Source organism: Balearica regulorum, chromosome 10 (genome assembly GCF_011004875.1).
Source record: "Balearica regulorum gibbericeps isolate bBalReg1 chromosome 10, bBalReg1.pri, whole genome shotgun sequence".
Lineage (NCBI taxonomy): Eukaryota > Metazoa > Chordata > Aves > Gruiformes > Gruidae > Balearica > Balearica regulorum.
This window is the reverse complement of record NC_046193.1, coordinates 4,197,660-4,215,639: the sequence shown is the minus strand read 5'-3', so window position 1 is coordinate 4,215,639 and position 17,980 is coordinate 4,197,660. Positions and strand designations below refer to the sequence as shown.

At 34.0% G+C, this 17,980-nt stretch overlaps 2 protein-coding genes across 4 annotated transcripts in view; one reads left to right on the top strand and one right to left on the bottom strand.

The window, feature by feature from the left end:
- CENPP (centromere protein P) overlaps window positions 1-17,980 on the bottom strand; it is a 149,828-nt gene that overhangs the window by 98,280 nt on the left and 33,568 nt on the right. The window lies entirely within an intron of this gene.
- On the top strand, window positions 5,456-15,827 carry OMD (osteomodulin). Of its 2 annotated transcripts, none has more exons than XM_010309969.2 (3): window positions 5,456-5,625; window positions 8,725-9,676; window positions 10,568-15,827. In XM_010309969.2, exons 2-3 carry the CDS (start codon window positions 8,743-8,745, stop codon window positions 10,882-10,884), a joined length of 1,251 nt encoding a protein of 416 aa, XP_010308271.1. In that variant the 5' UTR covers window positions 5,456-5,625; window positions 8,725-8,742; the 3' UTR covers window positions 10,885-15,827. The 2 variants fall into 2 exon arrangements, with proteins under 2 accessions (XP_010308271.1, XP_075618889.1); XM_075762774.1 differs by lacking the exon at window positions 5,456-5,625 and adding an exon at window positions 6,991-7,064.

The window sequence follows — 17,980 nt, the reverse complement described above, 5'->3', positions numbered from 1 at the left end:
TAATTTTTTTTCAAATTGTAATTATAAAAGTGTAAAATGACACTCCTATCTCAACTAAATAACACTGAATAAACTATTACAAAAGCCATTACAAGTACAAAGAGTTCTACTCTATTTGGCCTTACCAACTTGGACCAGTACTGCTGAGGGATCTCTGTGCTCTACATTTAGCTATATTACCTTTCTCACTTTCCTCCATTACAAAACACTGTATGTTAAGTTTTATTTACAATTTTTATTACTTTTGTTTATTCGTGAGTGCAAGACACCTGTCATACTATGATTATCTATATAATTTTATATAGGGAACAAATCAGGCAAAATAAAGGCTATGTTAAAGTTTGAGGTCCAGTTGCTAATGCTGCTTCAAGAAAATTGCAAAACCAGGCAGACACTCCCATTTTATACTGGTGTAATCATAGATACACAATCTCCAGTTAAGCAAGCAATATCGCAAAACTCCACATGGGAGTAAAATACAGCCCAAAGTCATCTGTCTTGGAACAACAAAAGGAAGCTGTATAAAAATCCTAAGTATAAGGCAAAATAGATTTGGTAAACCATTCAATTACTAAAAATGTAAGTGTCAGCTGACAATAGTTACTCTCCTCAGAAAAGATTTATGATTTCATACAATAGTCCAGGGTATTTTAGAGTAATCAGACACTATTTGGTACAGATATTACTGCTTACATGAATTTTAAACTCACTGTATTATGCCAGTATCAATTGTTTACGATTACTTGTTATTGTGGTAGTAGAAACATTACACAAATAGGACTATTTAAATGCCCCTGCTGTTGAAAGTAAAATCCGTATATCAAAAAAAGTAACCCCCCTCAATATAGTATCACAATCTTCTAAGGTTTCTAAGACAGCAATACATTCAGAAAATGTTACAACACTCCTATTAGTCTTTCAAATGCAATTATCCATAACACTAAATGGATAGCAAAAAACCTCACACCCACCCTTCCATTCAAAAAGCTTCCGTATTACACATTTGAATATGCCAGGTGGCTTGATACTTAGCTTTTTCTTATAAAGCAAAACAAATTGCAATACAAATTTTTCACTGCACATTTTCAACCAATCATCTAATGAGATCATCTAATATATTGCTTCTAGATACAGAGATGCTTCTAACAAATTCAGTGCTAAAAAGTCAGTGTATTACTGTTTATTAATAAAAGTTACTCCACAACTGTTGGTGGGATTATATTCATTCCCACATCATAATATCAATAAACTCTTGCTCTCGATCATTCGGTCTATACTAGGACTGGTCTTTGAGATTCAAATGTAAACTGCACGTGGTAGCTAGTAATACGCTTCAAAGATGTGGGAAATTTGAAAAACAAAACAAAATTATACAGTTTAAAAATACAAAATAAGAAAAATACAGAAACAGTAGAACATAAGAAAAATTCAACAATTTCAATAAAGGAAAGCTTAGGAAGAAGGGAGAACAAAAAGAGAGGGGATGTTATTCAACTCTGAATCAGCAAATCCAGTAAGTGGAGCAAGTGGAGAAGATACAGAGAAAAAAAATCCTCCATGTCCCACAGCATGGATGAGAGGAAAAGGCATGTTTATATTTCAGAATGATAATAAGTACCCAATAAACCCATCACAGGGCTTCAGAAACCTACTAACTTACATTGTTTTCTGGTAAAATTATAGGACAATTTTTTGTTTATTCCTCATACCATTAGGACCGTATGGTAACCTGAGAAGTACGTTCTTGAAATGCAGCCATAAAACCTACCAAAAAAAAAATCTTTAATTTCCTCTTTAAATTCATGGTTGTAGCATGCACACTCAAGTTATACAGACTGATAAAAATCCACCAGCAACCACAACCTGCCTTTAATTAGAAGAATCAACAAAAGTAAGTTAATTCAGAGTACCATTTGATCAATAGATGCAAAATCTACAGTCTAGCAAATCTTAGTAATTAGTTTTCAAATATACTTTTTGTCAACTCAACCGTTTTCAGTTGCTCTACATGTTCTTCCTAGTAGCTCCTATCAAAATAAAGCAACACATATAAAATAGGCTGCATAAGATGAGGTTGCCAGAGTTTTGATCTTGTAATACCACCTACTGAATGGGAAATAAGTAGAGACCACACAACAAGGTTGAGGTCAGAGGCAACGGTGAGCCCCACACATGGCACAGCTCTGTCTTCCTTTCCTTATTTAAACAGATTGGTTCTTGTCTCAGCTCTGCAGAATTGCTGATATGATTTGACGGCCTCTTTTACATGACCTTTAAAAAAAGAATATTCGCACAGGGACATGCTCCTAAAATGCCTTTCCACTGAAGAGCAGAATAACATGAAGTCTGTAAGAGCTATGATTAACTGAGTGCCCTGGGCTCTGGCTGGAGGCTCTGCAAGATCAAGTAATTCAGTATCTTGATTTGCTGAAAGCTCTGCACTTCAGTAACCAAATTTTCAGATTAGTTCTGGCACAGGATAAATAAATTCAGCAGCCTTGATAATCAGTTACTTTTGTTAATGGCGAGCACAAATAAAAAGTGCCTTAACAGATCACATACAAGAGTCATACAGGCTGCAGGTGATCTGCTGACAGCGTTTGTGGACTGCCAGTTAAGACCTAGAAATTAGGACGCAGAGAGTTTTATACCTCCATTTTTTGTGCCTACAATCTGACTTTGAAGTGCTGCCCAGTCTAGCTGATACATGCCTAAGCCTGCTTCTTACTTCTGAAACCTGCTTTATGGGGAACCAAATTACAACATTCAAACTTCCTAATATTTGACCACATGTTCTCTTTTCTACTGTGCACTTAAGAGTAACAAACTAACATCACCAATTCTTACATAAAACACAGAATCCCTTCAAAGTTGTCAACTGAGGATTTTTAAAATTTTGAGCTTTAGGCTTTTATTCAGACACCTGATAGCAGGGCCAGACCTTAGCTGAAGAACTTTCTAATTCTAACAAGATCATACTTCCAAGACAGTTCTCAGTTCTAACTTACATAGCTTAGCTAAAAAAAGAAACCCAAAGAAGCCCAAGAATCTTTTCCAGTAAAATGGTAGATACAGGGAAAAGGCCAAGCAGTATAATTTATTCCTTCTTATATAAGGGCCAATCCCATTCACTTCAGTGCCACTGGTTATCTTCTCTACTTACTCTATGAATGTTTTGGCTAAAATTTGGAAATTCCAAATTTTGAGTTTACCAAACCTAAAAATCACTAAAAATTAGAACAGTCTCCTTTCTTAAGCCTTCAGTTCAGAACCAAAGTTGAAAAAGCTAACAAGTCTCATAAGTTGAATGCAATTAATGAAGATGGTAAAATTTCAAAACATTTTAATTTACAAAAAGGATCCAAGTTTGATTTAAGAATCAGCTTCAAGCCAATCCTAACTTTTAGCTTGATTGACATTTTGCTTTGCATCACAACTAAATAAAATGATGAAAAACAACCCTTACGAATTTAACAGTAAAAATAACGTCCTTATGAAACATTTTTTTAATAACTGAAAACCAAAACACATTGAAAACTTAATAGATTTGTCACAGCCTTTGAAACAAGAAGCCTTACATGAATGATGTTAAATTTAATCCTCTCATTACCCTCCTTGTAAGGACATTCCTACCACACCTCAAACCAAAACTAAGAGAAGATCAAACCACACAACTTGACCAAGATCACAAAGTAGAGACTTGTTTATATCCAAGATAGCTCATGCAACAAAACAGGAACTGAGGCTGAATATATCCCATAGCTAGATCCGCATCATCTTTTACAGTTAAATATGCTTTAAATCAAGAGGTTTGCTACAATTTTTCAAAAGGATAGACTCTTGTTCTGCCACCATAGATTTTTAAATGCATCATGAGGTTTAAAATTTCCTGACAGCTTAAGAGGATTTGGGATACAAACTGTAGTTGAAAAAGATAGAAAAATACCAGGTATGAAATTAAAAATCTAATTTGGTCCAATTTTTATCTTTAGAGAAAATGTTTTAATTTTTGCATATGCTTATTTTAGAACTGTTAATATAATGGAGCTTCCAAAAATTTGCACCATATTCTTTGTCTTGTGCTTAAAAACCCCAAACTTTGTAGCGGCAAATAACATTTTGCTAACTGGCATAACAAACTTGGTGAGGTTTTTTTTGTTCATGATTATGAATGTATTCTAATTATTTTAAGAACCAATTACTTTTGTTGTTTAGTATTAGTTGGGTTTAGTGGTACAATGCAGTTATTCAATCATTTACAGTACTGTTAATAAAGGATTATGCAGTTTTAATTTTACTCTTTCAACCTCTCCCTTGTATTCTATATTCTCTACATAAATACATGACTGTTTTAATTTAATTCCAGTATCGCCAACTCCTACACTATTATTTTTGCTCATGACTTCTGGTGCTTTTATTTATGTCCCAAATGTTAGAATCATGTGTGATTTATCTTCTCAAACAATGTTCTTGTCCTCAATGTTACAGAGAAAAATGTGAAAAGGTCAAGCAAATCATCAGCTTCAGGAAGCTCAAAGACAAAAAAAGAAGTAAAACTTACTATTGCATTATTTTCTCAAATATGATACCTCAAAGGCACTTATGTTTTTTAAAGAATCAGATTCTTCCTTGTGAATAGATTTTGAGATGATGCAATTCTTTTACTAAACCAAAAGCATAATCAAATGCTTTTGATAAATCATACAATGAATCCAGAATGTCTCAATTCAACAAGAAAATTGTTCATTTTCTCAATTTTTTGCATATAACACAGTTATCTAAGTACCACATAGCAGCAAAAGCAGATAATCATGCCTTTTATTTCTCCCTCATAAAAGCTATGAAAAATAATTTTCCTCAGTAACATGGTTTATATCTCATGTCATACTTGTCTTTTTCAGAGGAAAATTTATGCTCTTTCTATACAACTTAGCAAAAACACATGGGAAACACTGTGAATCCCGAATTACAACTTTAAAACAACCCTGAGAAGTACATCATCACACCAACAGCACTAACTACTTTGCAGGAAGGAAACAGGAAATATGGGATTGTGGAGGAGAAAAAAGTATAAAATGGAAGATGGCCGTAAAAGCTTTTCTATAGGACATGTTTTTCCCTTAATCTTGATAAGGTTAATTTTTTACTGTTTCTTAACTTCATCCTCCAGAGGACAAATCCTTTGCATAACTGAATCATTGTAGTTGAAACCATACTATGAACTAATGACCTCTGTAATACTTCTTGAAGTATTACTTTCTCAATTTATTTTTTTTTTTTAATGGGAACTGGTGACAGTGAAAGAATCTTGCAAATAATTTTGAAGTGATTTTAACAAAACGAGGAATTGCTTCAGACTTATGACACAGCATCTACAGTAACTGATGATGTGGCACAACTTTTTTCTTTTTTTTTCTTTTTTCCTTTTTTTTTTTTTTACTGGCAAATCAGAAAAGGGGCTAAGGCTATTATTTTGCTTTGCCTTCCCACAAGGCTCCTCACCACAAAATATGGCTTAGAGAGATCTTTTGTTCCCTCCAGCTGTGTTAGGCTATTTCTCAGATGATTTCACCAGCACAATAACTTGCTGCACTCTACAACTTGAGCTTCACAGACTTCCAAAGAGTAAGTTTTCTTGGTAATCAGGAATAAAAAGAAGTGATTGTGTTATTTTTGCAGTTAAGAGTGATTCATGCATGTTATATAATTTTCAGCTTTCAGCTAGTAAACAGCTTACAAATACAGTTACTAAGCTTTATTAGAGATGGTAGAGAATCATGCTTTTAAGATTTTCTAATTTCTTGCAACTTTCTAAGCATGCAGTTTATCATATCGTGTGCATCTGACTTGCATCTCCCATTATCAAGTTTCACCTGACATGATTTTTTAAAGCTAAAAGTTCTTAGAAATATTTCATGAAGAAGTGTTAGTATCTCAGTGCTTTGAGATATGACCTGCAAGCCTGGAAGGACAGTTTCTGTTCTATCAAAAATGCACTCAACTACAGCCAAGATGTAAAAAAAAAATCCCCCCCAACTATCATGTCCTCTCTCTCCCAAAGACTAGCGAGAGACTTTGCTATCTATTACTTATCATTCCATCTGAAGTGATTATAGTTCTCTTTACATCATCTTCCTGGCAAGTGGATCAATTGCATGAAGGCCAAAGGAAGCTTTTTCCTCAAACTGAGCAGGACTTACCTGAGTTGTTCTTCCTGGTTTCTAAGGACTATTGTGGCCCTGAGAACTGAAATCATTAATTGGAAATTTTGTGACACCTAGTAGAAGTACTCAGAATAAAAGTAGAAGGTGAAGCTAAGGTTCTGGACTGAAACTGAGAGGGAGTAACAGTAATGCAAAGGAAATCAAGAACATGAAATAAACAGGGGACAGATTGTGTAAGGATCTGTTCATGAAAAACAGAATCAAGTCACAGGATTTAGAAACAGATTTTTAACAGGTAGACACCACCAGGTCTGACTAGAAGCTAGAAATATGGAAATAAGGTATTCTCCCAATATATACTGCCCAAATCTGAAAACCAAGTAATTCCTCCTGAAGCACCGCATTGCTGCTCAACTCAGGAAGTGTCTGCAAAGTTTATCGGCATAGTGCATTTACACAATGCTTGCAGTGCAAGGCTGTTCTCTGTGTAGACATATTTCTGCCATTTACTTAGATTAACTCAGACATCTGATGATGCTGTAGGGATATGGAGACCCTGGCTTTGCTGAGGACCTACCTATCGTGGGGTTCCAAACAACTGACTCCATCCAAACCTGTTTTTAAGATTTTTAAGCAGTAATGAAACTTGATTCAAGGAGCATTCAAAAGCAAATGATACAAAAAGTTAGAAATGCAAGCTAGACAATACCACAAATGATTTCACCCAGCCATTGTCACATACAGGCTGTGTGCAACACAGGAAAATTATGAGGATGTATTAAATCCCATGATAGCTACTAATATTTTTTTTCTTAGGATTACCTCTCTCTCATTCAATTTGTAGAATACATCATGCATTAGGAATTAATCATCACTATGAAGCACAGAAAATTAGCATTTGTAAGTCTCATATCCTTTGTTAACAACTAATTGTTTGGTAAAAAAAATATTAAGAGCATCAACAAAACAAAGAAGAGAGTCCCCTGATTAAGAAACATAAATGTCATTATAAAAAACCCTGAGAATATCTACCTTCCTCTGCCTCAGGGTTCCCACGCTATACTGACCAAAGTCTCTTCAAATTTTCCACGATTTATGTGCTTGGACCTGCAATGTTACATTTTGACTCATCTGTTTAAGTTGAAAGCTTGTTATGATTCACAACTCCAATTCTGCCAAACAACAGGGTTCCTCTGACTGTGTAAAGTGCTCTAAAATGTTTGTCTGGCTTTGAGCATCAGAAATTTGACATGCAAAATTATATGTTTTTCACAACAACAGTATTTCACCTCAGAAGGGTACTTGAAGATAAATTAGTTCACGTCTAGAAAGAACATATGATTACAAAAGCATAGAAAGACTATAAAGAAAACTTTATAAATGAAGATTTTAAATGATGTGTGGTGCGCAATGGTTGAATTGTACTTGATTTAATTAAATGACAGGAACAGAAAAATTAAATGTTTATCATCATTAATGCATTGTACTAAGTCATGTTTTGAAGAAAAAAAAAAATAGAAAAACCATAAAACACCATAGAACATACAATCACCAATGCCATGTAAATTTCTATGTTACATAAAATACAGTATTTCAAAGTAATCTATTGCACTGCTCTATTTATAGAAACAATCCTGCAATTACCTCACTTTATTTGAGTATATATATTTTTGTTTAAAATAACTTTGTTTTAAAAAAAAAAAAAAAGAACAACAGACACAAGCCATGGCTTGGATGCTTATTAAGACTAGCAAATTTCTTCACAAGGAGGGTAGTACAACACTAACTTGGGTTATTTCGAGAGATGCTGGAATTCCACCCTTGAAGATTTTCAGGGCTCACCCAAAGTCAAGGCAGATCTCATCTACTGTTGGGAGATAGAAACAGTTGGAGACCCACACTGGACTACATGATTACCAAAAGTCCTGTCCAAACAACATTCATTCTATTGACCACGTACCATTCGTTCAGTGCAAGTTCAAAGCGAGAATAATCAATACATTTGCAGAAAATCTTGTCATTTTGACAGAGTTAATAAGGCTACCTGTGCTTCCAAATGTCTGAGGAAGAAACTTGCTCAGGAATTCCATCTGAACCCATTTAAAACTGACTTGTAAGGCTGATGCTTAACCCATTACACTGGAAAGAATGCAACACCTCAAATGTCCAATACAAATCCCAGACTATATCACTTTATATAAAAAGTCCTTTTGCAATTTTTCTGTAATAAAGTGAGAAAGAAATGAAGACTGGGACTTTTTTTATACTCTCAACTGTTATGGTATCCTTCAGTAACAGGCACGGCACAGGTAGAATGCTGTTCCTTGTCTGAAGTCAAACAAGAAAACTTACATTTACTTCAAGGATAGTGCATTTATGGTTGTTTTCTTAGAAGATACAGATTAAAACTTGGTTTTACTAATAATGTCACTGACAACGTTGCCAAAAAATGCATTATTCTACTTACTTTATTTTACATTGCTGCTTCTTAAAACTGAAACTTCTATGTGATTTACTTTATTGACTACCTGATAAACTTCTTTTTCCTTCTCATCAACAGGATACAACAAATTTAAATATGGGGATTCTAAGCCAGCTATCAATCATTCACCTCCTCTGGGCTGCTATGGTCTTTTGTCAATACGAAGACTATGATTTTGAGGATGAATATGATGAGGAGCCAAATCATCAACATCCATATTATTTTAATCCAAATACACAAGCTGAAGTTCCTCGCTTTCCTTTTCCACTTCAGTGCGCCAGAGAATGCTTTTGCCCACCAGCTTTTCCATTATCAATGTACTGTGATCATCGTAAGCTTAAGACAATACCAAATATCCCCAGTCACATCCAACAACTTTATCTGCAAAACAATGATATTGAAGCTGTGCCTACAGGACCATTCACTAATGTTACCTTCTTAAGAGAAATTAACCTCAGCTATAACAAAATTAAATTTCATATGATTGACCATGGTGTGTTTGCCAAATTTTCAAACTTAGTGCAACTTCATTTACAACATAATGAATTAGAAGAATTTCCATTCCCACTCCCCAGCTCTCTAGAGAGACTCCTCCTTGGTTTCAATAAGATTTCTCGGTTATCTGGAAATGCATTGGAAGGATTACCCAACATAACCATGCTTGACCTTTGCAATAATTTTCTTGACGACTCAGTACTCAAAGGAAAACCATTTTCAAACATGAAAAATTTAATGCAGCTCAACTTATGCAACAACAAATTACAGACTATGCCTCCTGATCTACCATCATCACTTATGTATCTCTCTCTCGAAAATAACTCCATTTCTTATATTCCAGAACACTATTTCAACAGACTTCCAAAAATCATTGCTCTACGAATGTCCCACAATAACCTGCAGAACATTCCACATAACACCTTTAACCTACCTAACCTTCTAGAACTTAATCTTGGACACAACAAATTGAAACAAGTATTCTATATTCCAAGAAGTTTGCAGCATCTGTATATTGAAGACAATGACATTGAAAGTAAGTTGATGGTTGTAAATCTTTAAAAGCAAAAAGTTTAGTGGATTTTGGCATTGGCTGTGGGAGGGGGTGAGTTCGGCATATTTTCCATCCAGAATTAAGAACTCTGAGCCTACATCAAAAACTATCAGAAACATCTATTTTGGTGTCCCTTCGAGGACCTGCTGCCTTACACCTTCTCAGTTAGGTCATGTATAAACCAAGCATGGAATCCAGCAGTCAGCCAAATTTGCATGTTGTTCAAGAGGTATTCTGATGTCCTTCTTTGCAGAGACGTGAACTTGAGCTATTAGTGTTCTGAACTACCGGGTTCATGTGGCACTGACCCAGAGTTCATACACACTGCACTTCTCAGGAGCAAATGCAGCTACATAGGTTTTGATCAGCTTACAGTGCAGAAAGAATATCATCCCGTCTTCTCAAGATGCAGTGTAAACACATCCTCAGTTAGTTGAGGCCAAACAGCAGTGAAATTAGAAAGGATTTTAATTTTGCATCTTACCCCTAATTTGCAATTTTTTGTAAAAGTTTACACCAGTTTTTCATATAACAAGCTAAAACATTTTTGAAACTTGCTTCTCATTAGCCAATTGATAAAAGAGTATACAGAGAAAAGGTATTATTAAAATATTCCATGCACATAAAATAGTAATCATAAATTGTAGTGGTAATTTTTTTTTTCAGTTACCCCACAACATTATACTTTGCAAAATCCAAAATTATTATCACTGTAATTTAAAAAGCAATTTAAAACAAAGGGAAGTTTTATATCAGTATTGTGCACTGCAAAAATATTTTGTTTTAAATTTCAAAACTTAAGTTTCACTTTTGCAATAGGTCTTAAATATAACTATTTTCTGTATTTAATTAATATTTTTCTCTCTCTTACAGTCATAAATGTTACTTTGATGTGTCCATCTATTGATCCAATGAACACCAACCAGTTAACCTATATACGAGTGGACCAAAATAAGCTTACAATTCCAATAAGCACATATGCATTCTTTTGCTTCCCTCACATTCGAACCATTTATTACGGTGAACAAAATGGTAATGTCAACAAGTCCACTCAGCTAAGAACACCAGTGTTTCGACGATTTTTAACACCGGAAGAATATGACGAAGACGACAATCATGAAACACATGATCATGAAACTGAAGACGACCATGAAGCAGAAGAGAACTATCTTCATCCTTACTTTCAGTGAAGTAACCACTGTTAATGAGTATATATGGAAACTTTTCCTTAGTTGTGGGGTATTCATATCCATTCTAGAACCATTGGATAGGTTGGGATATTTAAGATACATCTATAAAGTGTAGACAGGATTATAGTGTAGGTAAATGTCCTATTATTGACGTAGTAAAAAACATAATACTAGGAGCAAAGAGCACTCACCAGAGCATTAAATAGCAGTCTGACAGATAATCTGGGTTGATAATGGACTCATCCTTGGGTGGGCAGCCTAAGCCAAAGAAAATTGACCTGAAAAAGCTTCTAATGTTCTAAAGTGATCCAACTTGCAAAATGACTAAAATACAATCAATGTCATGCTCAATAGCAACAAGTGGATAAGGGCAAAAATCTATCCAACTACAGATCCTACTACTGACAGCAGTAGAAAATAGACACACTAGAGAAAAGAATAGGAGGGTAAGATCACAAAAATACTTCCACAAGATTCCTCCGCATCTTCCAGAGATACAGATGTTTCTTCTTCCAATTTCTAATTGGACAAGAAACTTAGAAACTTTGAGTTTCTAATCTTCTTCATATTATGTGTGCAGTGTTCTGCCAATGTGTATACACTATTTGCTTCTCAGCTTGTACCTCAACTTTCACAACTCTTTCAAAGGCGATTTTAGCTGATTAGTTATATAGGCAATAAACAATCTTTCATCAAAGGTCTTAGGATCTAGAGAAAAGGATGTGCATTAAAACAAGTGAACCATCAGTATTTATATTTTACCTATGTTTAACCCACAGTATTTTAGAAGGCACCTAAAATGTAATGCAATCTTTTTATTAGAATTGTTCATCAAGTAGAGCAGGTGCAAGTAGTAGCATACCGGGATTTCTAAATTATTAATTTAGACTATCTTTCTGCATAGCTAATACCAATCAGCTATATTCTGCTTCAAAGTAGAACAAACATTGCTTTAAGAAATCTAAAGAAAAATAGTTTATACTATTTGAGCTATGCAAAGTTTTTATTGTGTCTTATACCTAGAAACAGACCAAAATAACTACAGGGTAAGATATAGGGCACTTTACTGCTTTTGTTTTATTTAAATTTTTTTACTTTTCAGCACTTTTTTCCTGATAAATCTTTGTTAGCTGTGAGGAAGAATCACCATTTTCAACAAGAAAAACAAATGAATGCAAGAAGTAGAACTACGCATCATACTATCAATTTTACATTATATTTTAAGTGTAGGAAAACTAAAAAGGCTATATAAAATTATGCAAACAAATTTGTATTAGAATTTCTAAAAAGTTTCAGACATGTTTGTTTCTTGTACAATTTCAGTTATTTTTTTAAGCCCATCTTGGTGTATTTTGGGTTCTGAGGCAACAATTAAAGTTTTAACAAAATGAAAATACTTAATGACACTTTTTTAATGGAAAGAAATTCCTCATAAGCCCATTAATATAACCTTTAAGAACATATACAGTCTTTAAGAACAATTGGTCGTAAAAATTTGTGGATACAAAATTTATTTTATCATTACTAATCTCTGCATCTTACTTCAACTAACTCAACAAATCCATTCTTTCTCTCCTTCTCCTCTTTCTTATCTACATTCTAAACAGATAGAATATTTTTATGGCAAAATATTTTATGGTCACCCCACAAATTCACAGCACTGCAGAATTTATCTTCCTCTTTTTTTAAAAAAAAAAGTTTATTAACATTTATCAACTTCAAGTACCTCTGGCTTCATGAAGAAGGAGTATATGTTTGTATTCATTATTTAAATGCTCCTACCAAAAGCGTATATATCTTATATACAGATAAATTTAAATATAAATATCTATATCTTTATAGTTTTATTAATATAAAAATCTAGCATATTAACCTCTAGGTACCTTTATACTTAAAATCTGAAATGGAAAGTTATAAGTGAATAGTGCACAAAATGCAAATCTAAATTAATATAGGCTTTTCTGAAAGGCTTGCTTAGCTTTAAAAAAAGAACACTATTCAAATATAGTATGAGTTATCTTTTTATCAAACTTTCTGCTTTTTAAATACATTTCTGAAACAAAGGTTAGCTTTAGAGTAGAATTAAAGATATTGACTTTGTAGCAACTAGCTATATACATTTCTTAAAGTTTAAATATAAGTCACACTGATAATTATAGAAAACTTTATAGCTGTCTTATTACTTTACGCTCATTCAGATGGGACATGAGAATTGTGAGTTATGGTGGTTCTACTTGTAATACTTTTCATTCAATTAATATTATCATATCTTATCTGTGGCAACTACAATTCTATCCTCTAAAAAAGATTTTAGAGTGGTCAGGGAACTAAAGACTTGCTAACCTTATGACCGTATTAGACAAATGAGAAGTTATAATAAAGTACAGAATTAATGGATATATAGATAAATACGATTTGCTCTGGTAAGACCTGGCATGGCTTCTGTAAAAGCCATGATGTTCTTACCTTGCAAATCTCGCAATTCTCTGAAGGAATAACAAAGGATGTGGAAAAAGGAGACCCTGGTCCAAACAGCCTACAAAAATTTCTGAAGAGTTTTCAAGGAAATTAAGCTGCCACAGATTAAGAGGTGACAGGACAGACAAAAAAAAAAAAAAAAAAAAAAAAATCACATAAAAGAAACTGCATAAGAACAAATGGTCAATTCTTGCTATGGAGGGAATCCATTGGGAGTTTTGCAAAGGGCCTGTGCTGGAATTTATTCAATTTTGTATACTTGCAAAAGACAGAAAAATCAGGCTGAGAAGTGAGATGATAACAAAGATTGCAAAGCACCAATGAAAAATGACTGTAAAAGGACCTCAGAATGCTAACATAAGCTATGAATTTCAACATTATTAAATGGAAAGTGATATCCATGGAAAAGATGATACTAACTTCACAGAAGAACCAATGAAGCATGACCTCACCACTACCGCTCAGAAGAGAGTCTCACAAGTAATAATAAGCAGCTCAATGAAAACACTGGCTTAGTACCCAGTAGCAGTCAAAAGGAAACTCAAACGTAGAGAGTGACTAGAGAGAAATAGAAAACAAGAGACATCACGATGTCACTGTAAATCTGTGGCTCACCCAGACATTAAACACACTATTGATTTCCAAGTGTAATTATATATGGCATAATTAGAAAAGGATCAGAGAAAGGTAATAAGGTCACAAAAGGTAAGGAATGGCTTCTATATAAGCAACATCGAGCAGGCTAGAACTCAACAGTTCAGAAAAGAGATGGCTAAGGGCAGATGTAGGAGATATCCACAAAATTATGAGTTGCATAGACAGCATGGGTCCAGGGATCAAGTGCTTCAGTAGAAAAGCAAGGAGCCATCAAATGTAGCTAGTATGTACCAGGTACAAACTACACAAAAAGTTCATAGGCAAAGAGTAGTCAGCTCATTAAAATGCATGCCTGAGAACACAGTGGATGCAGCAGCAGTTTTATACACAGTTTCAAGGGAAGACTGGATAAGTAATTGCATTTCTTGGAAGAGGTCCATTATAGGTTGTTAAACATACAAAGCACAGTAGGTACAAGAGTGCTGAGCTGAAAACAGCTGGAGAACGGAAGAATATTTGGAGACAGGATGAGACAAGAATCATACATACTTGTCCTGTTCTCAATCTTCCCCAAGCATCTGCTTATGGCCATTGTTAGAGACAGGGTATTGTACACTAACCTTCATTTTGAATTCCACACCTAGTTCTATGTTCTCATTGCTCTTCACTGCTAGCATATTCTTACTGCCTTGATATAGTTGAATTTAAGCTTTTTTTAAGCACTACCAACTATGGTTATATGCTAAGGCATATTCTAGCTTATTAAATTTGGGAACAGTATGTCTACAATGCTCCATGTTACAGTCTTCTGTAGCAGACAGACATCCATACTGATTCAGATACACAAAGTAGCCTAGCCGTGTAAGTGTGGAGCTCTGCATAAACCAAATCATAGCGCTACATAACCACATAGATTTTGTTATCAAAACATATTTGCTTCTTGTTTGGTCTGATATTTATTTTCAGAATACTATGTAGTCTTTTTAAGCAGGAAATAGACTCATAAATTAAGAACTAAACACGTATTAAAATGCTACTTATTTTATCAGTAACAGCAAAACCAAACAAGTATCAAACAGCTGAATTAGTTTGTTTACAGCAGAGTCAGTAAACATAGAAACAAAACCTGATCTGGTTTACAACACTGTGTCTGCATTAGCAATTAAGGTGAAGCACCAGGGTGGATTAGTAGAGCAAAATGCTTGTGATGACACCATGAGACCCACCCTCTGGTTTTTGAGGGAGAGGAGATTTACTTCAGACTAGCCCTAGCCCCTAATTAAAATCCGTTAGCAGCTGCACCACATGAGGTGCACCCCTGAATACATACAACTTCTGGTTTGTTACATCCAAAAAGAATAGTCCACATACTTCAAGAGTACTGTGATATGAATCAAGGTGCAGGAAGTTTTGGTTTTCAGGAGATTCACTTCAAAAATGCACTCCTGATCCTAATTAACACACTAACAGAAACATAATCAAAAACACAGCAACTGAGAAAAATGACATCTCAGTTCTACTTTCAGCTTTGCATAAACTAGTCTGAAAAAACATGTTTTCCAAATCTAATCCGTGTAAACAAGGATGGAACCTTCTTGAACTCTAAGCTAAATATTATCAGCATTATCCAGAGTGCATAATAATTAGCAAGGTTGTATTAGCGCACTGTAGAGCATTTTGATACCAGTGTAAACCTATACCAGAAAAGCCTCACAGATTTCTGGAAAACATTCAGTTATGACTAAACTTTAATCCAGAAAATTAAAGCTCCCTAAACTACAACAAAACTAACATGTCTTTTTCCACAAAATCTATACCACAAGAGGCTATTGTAAAAATCAAAATAAAGAGAAATAACAGTAGTTTAATCCAACTGTCTACATTTCTTCCTTTAGCCTCGAAATATAGGAATATATTTTGCCTTTTTCCATTTTTTGTTATTGTTGGTATTTAATACTTATAAGGCTTACTTTTTCAGATATTTACTTCAGTATTCTGATAGTAAGTGTTACATAGATTAGGAAAGAAACTCCTTTATAGAAAACAGATGGTTTACATTTCAAGTTTTCTGACTTCTTTTAACGTATTCACATTCCACTGTTACACTATGAATCAATTTCCTTCTTTGTTTCCCAACTTGATCATTGCAAGCAATAAACATAGGAATGTCCTATCTGAAAAAGACCAAAGAAGAACATACTATTTTTTTAACAAAAAATTACACACCAAATAGATTTTGCAATCATTTTCAAATACTACTGCAAGAGTAGGAACTTTTCAGCTATAAATCAAATTGTGTATACACTACTGGAAGTTATGCAACTCCACAAATATATACATTTATCCTAAAATGTTTTAAACTATTTTGTCCAAAATTTACATTTCTAACAACTTAATTAAAAGGAAAAGAAATAATACCTTAATCTTGTAATTCATTGCATAAATTCATCATCTACAGAAAAGAATAAATCAACTTTCCCCTATTATAAACCACAACACAATGAAAAAATAGATAAATATGAAGATTAGCCATAAATACAGAGAGTAAAGTAGATGCTATGAATAACATAAGGAACAGGAACATAGAAGTAAAATACATAAGGTCAATGAGTCTTGGAGCCCTGACTCTAGTGTCCCTGTAGACATAGTAATGGCTCTCAACAAATTATGATATCCTTATAAAGAAGTAATGTCAATTCAGGAAGGAATTTGATTCAGGATATAACTGATGATGCATAGGTAAAGTTCAACAGAACATCTGTTCAACAGAGGGGTCTGGGTAAATAGCAGACAGTACTGCTCCTCCAGTTACCATTTATATTTGTTAACTGTAGTTTGATTTCTGTTAACTATTATGCATACTTTTTAAAATGTGCTTTATTCATTTATAACACAGTAACTGATACAAGGAGTCTCTTTCTTTTCCAGAAATGCAAGGAATAAAGGTAATGTCTTCAGCTTTAAAAAATTCTGGTTATAAATCAGAAACATATGGAAGGATGTTCATACAATCACTAGGTCATTTTTCAGCTGTCTCTATTTTGCAGCTGGTGGCCCTAACAGTGACCTAAAGTCAATCTAATTCACTGAGCCTTGGAAATAGTTGCAACTTTTCATAAAAATACTGGAAGTTTTTAAGCATAACTATTTCATATCCGGTACTTTTTTGGTCATTCTAAATCTTTAGGAATGTTTTAAGTTTTCTCTGTAAGACACAATGACTATTTATTTTACATTTAATACTACCTCCAAATCCTCCTCCATCCCTCAAGCCTGCTGAATTGGAATATACTTTGCTTAATATCACACAACAACTCTTCTATAGTACCACCTTCAGTCCAATTTCGGTGCATTGCTCAAGAACAAACCAGGAGACAGCTTCCTCTTTTTTTTGGATACTCTGGCTTTTTGTACCCAGAATGAATGCAGCCCCAGCCTAAGCACAGACATTAGACTGCCTTAAAACTATTTTAAACCCCTGTATCAGGATCTCAAAGAAAAGCAGAGGGGGATGTAGGAGTCACAGAGAAGTTCCATATCACACATACATACAGCAGTCAAAATATGCAGCTGTACCATCAAAGAGACAAAAATAATATTAGAAGGTAAAATCAATCAGGCCACACAAACAGTCAAGCAGAAAAGGCCTGTATTTTAGAAAAAGAAAATGATGTAGAGAGGTTACAAGAAGAATAAAATAAAGATAAACATTGAGTTCAGTTTGAACATCACTTCATACCTTTGTTCTCTTTAACAGTAAATCTATGTTTCATTGCTTGCAGATTATTTTGTACTTGTTATCAGGCTGGTTCAAAAATTACCTTTTACTCTATAAAACCTTTTCTATTATAATTATTCTAATCCAGAGCAACCGGTCAACATTGTAAAGTATTTAATCACACTTCATACAAAAGATATGCTAAGGAATATTGAACTTGTTACCTTCCACATGGAGCAAAAAATCACATACAAAAGAAAATTCAGCATTGTGTTTGTCTAGGTCTATAAACACCTAGAAGCC

Coding starts and splice junctions, on each gene's coding strand:
- OMD (XM_075762774.1), top strand. CDS start 7,041: ATGAAGCACAGAAAATTAGCATTT. Junction 7,065..8,724: donor AGCACAGAAAATTAGCATTT/GTAAGTCTCATA, acceptor TCTCATCAACAG/GATACAACAAATTTAAATAT. Junction 9,677..10,567: donor TGAAGACAATGACATTGAAA/GTAAGTTGATGG, acceptor TCTCTCTTACAG/TCATAAATGTTACTTTGATG.